The following is a 5,024-nucleotide window of genomic DNA, read 5'->3' as shown; positions in this document are numbered from 1 at the left end:
TATGTATGAGCAAATTTTTTTACATTTTTCCAAACTTGATTTTTTCTAAAACAAACAATGCGAAAATAATCCATTAACTGTTTTTAATGTTTTCTCAATATTATTATTATTTTTAGTACATTAAAAAGTAATTTTACAAAAGAAAGAAAGATGTATCGACATATTTCATATATAATTATTTATGATTATGAATATTTATACGTGTTTATGTATGTTTATACATATTTATACATATTAATGTATAAAAAATTTTTTACCAGGTAATTTCCTATTGCAAGTTAAAAAGAACTAATATATGAAAAAAATAAGTCAAAAATATAGATTAACATTCATGTTTTTACAGAAATCTTCATTTCGAGAAAATCATACTTGAACAATGGAAAATTACATCACTCTCATATGTTATTGTTACTCTCTTACTAGACCGTGATACTCGTAAATTTAATTAACGAAATGCGATCCAAGCATCTGGCATATATAGCATTGATATCACGTGAAGGTATACAACACGTCATTCTGTACGCGCTTGAATTACGCAAGTAATAACCTCAATGGTATAATTACTAACCACGTATTTAAAATACGAAGTGATAAATAAAAGTCATATCTATAAATACAATTTTGAATCTTAACATTTGATTAACGTTTTTATACAGAAATTTAAAAGTATGAAAATATATAAACTTTTGTTCATGTATTATTATGTAGATTTGAAAAAAAACGGTATTTTTATTTCGAGCCGAATACCGTCGGAAGTATAAAAGATAGAAAAAAATTTTTTAAACAAAAGTTTTACGGTTTCAAGAGTACTTCAATGTTGTGTACTCAATGTTGTGTACTCACAACATTGAAGTACTCTTGAAACCGTAAAACTTTTGTTTAAAAAATTTTTTTCTATCTTTTATACTTCCGACGGTATTCGGCTCGAAATAAAAATACCGTTTTTTTTCAAAGAGGTGTTTCACCCCTTAAACATGAGTTAGCGCACGTATAAAAAAATACGTGTCTGTGTGTGTTAGATTTTTGTGTTTCACAACATATTTCATGGAGAAATCAAATCGGTTCCGGACAGTTGTGAAACTTCCTTTGTAAGTGAGCACTTTTTTTCAATTGCAATTTTCAATAATAAAGTAAACGATTTTAGTCAAATCATTATTAGCGTGTAGAGTGATTATAAGATTACAAGATGGCAATAAAAAGTTTTGGTGTTTGCAACTTCATTTCATCTATATACATAAAAAATGATGTGATTCGGAAAATGAAATCTCAAAAATTATTTTTGACTATCGAAAACACGTTTGACTATCTAAACATAACAACGCGGCACCTAAACTAACCAAACTTCGTTGATAAAAAAGACACACGAGATGCCATCTACAATATAAATTAGGAACTCATAAGATATATTTTTGCCACTCAAAATTCAAATGCCCACATAGCCCCGGTCTCCTCCTATATATATTTTTTTAGAAGTGAAAATTATGTAGACTTGCATTATTAATCCTTTAATTAAAAGAAATAGAAGTTTCAATAACAGAATATAAGACTGCATCTGCTATTTAAATTTAATTTTTATTTTGTTTAATATAAAAATAACAGTGTACATTTTTTTATGTTGAATAACGTAATACATTTATTTATATTGTATACCCGAATATCAGAAATTATAAAAATATTTATATTGCATGTGTACAGTTTGCAATTCCTATTTCTTTGGAAAATAACCAACAATAATTAACTACTATTTAGATGAAAAATGGTACAATAAGAAGAATATATCCGCTCTGAGCTCAGAAGCCTTTCATGACTTATTGGCCGATATTCATCAAAATTGGATAATATGGAATCATAATCCGAAAGAGTCGTATGTGCTTCAAGAACCAGATGTAGAAGATCCGTCGATGGGGCAGTCAACTGCGATACGCGAAATTTTAAACGATAAGGTAAAATAATTATTACAATTTCGTGAGAAATGCAAGAAAAACGTCTTTCGCAAGAATAAACGATTGAATGAATATACGATAATTATGCTCGATCGATTTATGTTATTAATAAATACCGAATTTTATTTATTGCTCTCTACAGAAAAACGGATTTTTCATAGAATGTGGCGCGTATGATGGGGAAATACGTAGCAACACATTATTTCTGGAGCGATTTAAGGGATGGTCAGGTCTCTTGATAGAAGCTGATCCTATTAATTTCACAAAGATGTTGCAAAAGAACAGAAAGGCCTATCTTTCGCCAACGTGTCTTAGCATTACTAAGAATCCTACGGTGGTAAGAAATCAATGATTTGTTAACATTGATTTTGAAACAGCGCTGTCGCGAAACTCGAGTATCAATTATGACTCGGTATATTAGACGTTACATGAATTCCGAAAAATTTGGTGAACCTCACGAAATTGCAGGCATCTTTTCTCATGGCCAGGAACGTAGGTCGTCTACACGAACCCAAGAACACGACAGAGGATGTGCTCGCAAATACGCTCGACGTGGCTTACACGGGCAAGCACGTCCGTGTGCAATGCTTTCCATTAACACATTACATCGCCGCGTTGGAAATCAAAACGATCGATTATTTCAGCCTCGACATAGAAGGCAATGAGATCGACGTATTAGAAACAATACCGTTTAACGAGGTGGATATAAAGGTACAGCACTTACTTTAGTCCATTCTGAATCTATGCGTTTCTGATGTTCGCGGCATGTTCTCTTGGAAGTGAAATATAATAACAATACTTTTATGCGGGGTCTACAATAGAAGTCGTAGCAGTCGTAGGGTCTTAAGTCGTAGAAAATTGACCAATCACAGTCGAATATGAGAAGAATAATCAACTGTGATTGGTCAATTTTCTACGATCTTATGATCGCTACGACTTCTATTGTAGACCCCGCATTAAAGATTCTACGATTATTTTCTTCAAAGAAACTACGCGGCTTATGGGTTATCTTTATATAATAGTATAATAATATAGTTGTAATGATACGTCGTAAGAGAAGTACGTGATTGTTAAGTAGTGTTCGATTAAAGGGATGACTAGAGGGAACCTTATGTGAGAGATCTTAATTATATCTCACAGTCTTAGTGGACCATCCCTCCCTCTCATCATATACTTCCGTTTTCTTTCTCTATCTTTCCTCTTCCTTAACAACATATATAAAGGGAATCCTCCAGAGATGAGAGAAGCTCAGTATCAGATTACTTCTCTCGCCCTGATGAAGTGAACTGCAATTCACGAAACGTTGACGTTTAACGATGTATCAAGACACGGAACCCGCAAACGACGTAGCTTCTTTGCGGAACGTACTTAATATTTTTTATGGCACAATTATCATGAGATATATATATATATATATATACACGTTTCAGACTCTCTCTGTGGAGTACATACACAATAAAAAAGGACGAAAATACCTGATCGATATGATGGAACGTCAGGGATACTACGTTTACAGTTTGGTCACGCATCCGGACAATTTGGCGAATGATATTATTTTTGTAAAGCGCAACACGTGACGAGTGAATACGAATAGACAGAAATTATGTATGAAGAATAATAACTATCTAATTATTTTAATAATGTCTAATTTTTTAATTGATATTAGTAAAATAATTTAATCTCTTTGATGTACTAGTCATATATAATTATAACAACATTGTCTGCATTAAGAAATTGATATATCATGCGAAGAAATATCTGAAATTGTTAATGAAAATATTTTTTGTATTATACAAGATATTTACAAAATCATATTTTTATAACTATATTCTATATTAATAAAATAAAGTGCTTCTTTTTTTTATTTTGAAGTTTCTGTAGGAAATGTAATAACAAATATTCGCATAAAACACAAAGACATTTCTTTAATTTATAATAATTTAACAATGCCTTCATTAAGAAGTAATAATAATTAGGAATAAATAAGAATAAACGGAATTGTACAATCGGGAACTGATGATCATACGTGGCACATTGTATTTTCTGTACTTAATAGAAATTAATCGCATTTTGTTACAATTCTCTCGACATTTTTTTCAATTAAATGATTATACAATTTTGAAGAACGTATTGCTCTCTAATTATTCTAATAGTATATGAGCAGCTTATCTTGAGAATCATATTTTGATAAAATAAAGGATAAGATATTTAGTAAAAATAAAGGATAAGATATCAATATGAATTAGTATACATATATCTGTGCATGACACATGCATATTTCTGAACTGAGAAAAATTATCAAATTTTAATAAATATCTTTTTTAATAGTCCTAACGGAATCTGGAGACACATGGTAGTGTCTCGGTGCTAAGCCAAGCGTAGCGACACTGCCGTGTTTCCTTTACACGAACCCATGGTGGAAGGATTATATGGTGTGTGCAGTTTGATCAGACCACGCCTACTTTTGGTCTGCGCCGTAATACTGTTACCCGTGTAACTGTTGAGAGTAAAATTATTTAGCGTTGGTACATTGGTACGTTTCGTCTACTGTCCTTGTTTCACGCACTTTCTCTGCATCTGACTTTCTCTTTTTATCCTCGTATTCGGTTACACGGAAAGGAAAATTCATTCCATTCTGCAAGCGGGCAAAACTCAATTAAGTACATTCTTTTTTTATTACTTTAGTAAAGTATATGTGCAAATATATTTATCCGTGATGTTTTATATTATTTATAATAAATTTATACACTTCGAGGCATATAATTCGGTACTAATTCGCGTTTTATTTTTTCTTTTTGTGCTATAAATTCCCGGGAAAAAATTTTCCATATATGAACATATAAATATGTATAATTATACATATTTATTAATGAGAAACATAAATAACAATAAAAAGAATACTAAAAATTAAAGAATTATTAAATTAAAAAATTATTTCATAATAAGAAACATAAATAACAATAAAAAGAATACTTCCCGCATTGTTTCTTTTAAAAAAAAGAACCAAGTTTTTGGAGAAATTTTAAAGTATTGCTCATATATAATTATATATATATATATATATACACACAATATATATAT

The 5,024-nt window shown here is 30.4% G+C and overlaps 1 protein-coding gene across 8 annotated transcripts in view; it reads left to right on the top strand.

The window, feature by feature from the left end:
- Positions 1-3,563, top strand: part of LOC108721305 (protein Star) — a 9,119-nt gene extending 5,556 nt beyond the window's left edge. For 7 of the 8 annotated variants that reach the window (XM_018445787.1, XM_018445786.1, XM_018445782.1 and 4 more), the window contains 4 exons: positions 1,750-1,943; positions 2,086-2,280; positions 2,412-2,654; positions 3,374-3,563. In XM_018445787.1, the coding sequence (XP_018301289.1) occupies positions 1,750-1,943; positions 2,086-2,280; positions 2,412-2,654; positions 3,374-3,520 (779 nt within the window). In that variant the 3' untranslated portion in view covers positions 3,521-3,563. Of the gene's footprint in view, positions 1-374; positions 500-1,749; positions 1,944-2,085; positions 2,281-2,411; positions 2,655-3,373 lie in introns of those variants that run through there. The other variant, XM_018445789.1, reaches the window with a different exon arrangement.
- Positions 3,564-5,024: the final 1,461 nt, after the last annotated feature.

The sequence above is a fragment of the Mycetomoellerius zeteki genome, unplaced genomic scaffold, assembly GCF_001594055.1.
Source record: "Mycetomoellerius zeteki isolate Tzet28-1 unplaced genomic scaffold, Tzet1.0 scaffold167, whole genome shotgun sequence".
NCBI lineage: Eukaryota > Metazoa > Arthropoda > Insecta > Hymenoptera > Formicidae > Mycetomoellerius > Mycetomoellerius zeteki.
The sequence above is the reverse complement of the archived record's forward strand: the minus strand, read 5'-3'. Positions and strand labels throughout refer to the sequence as shown.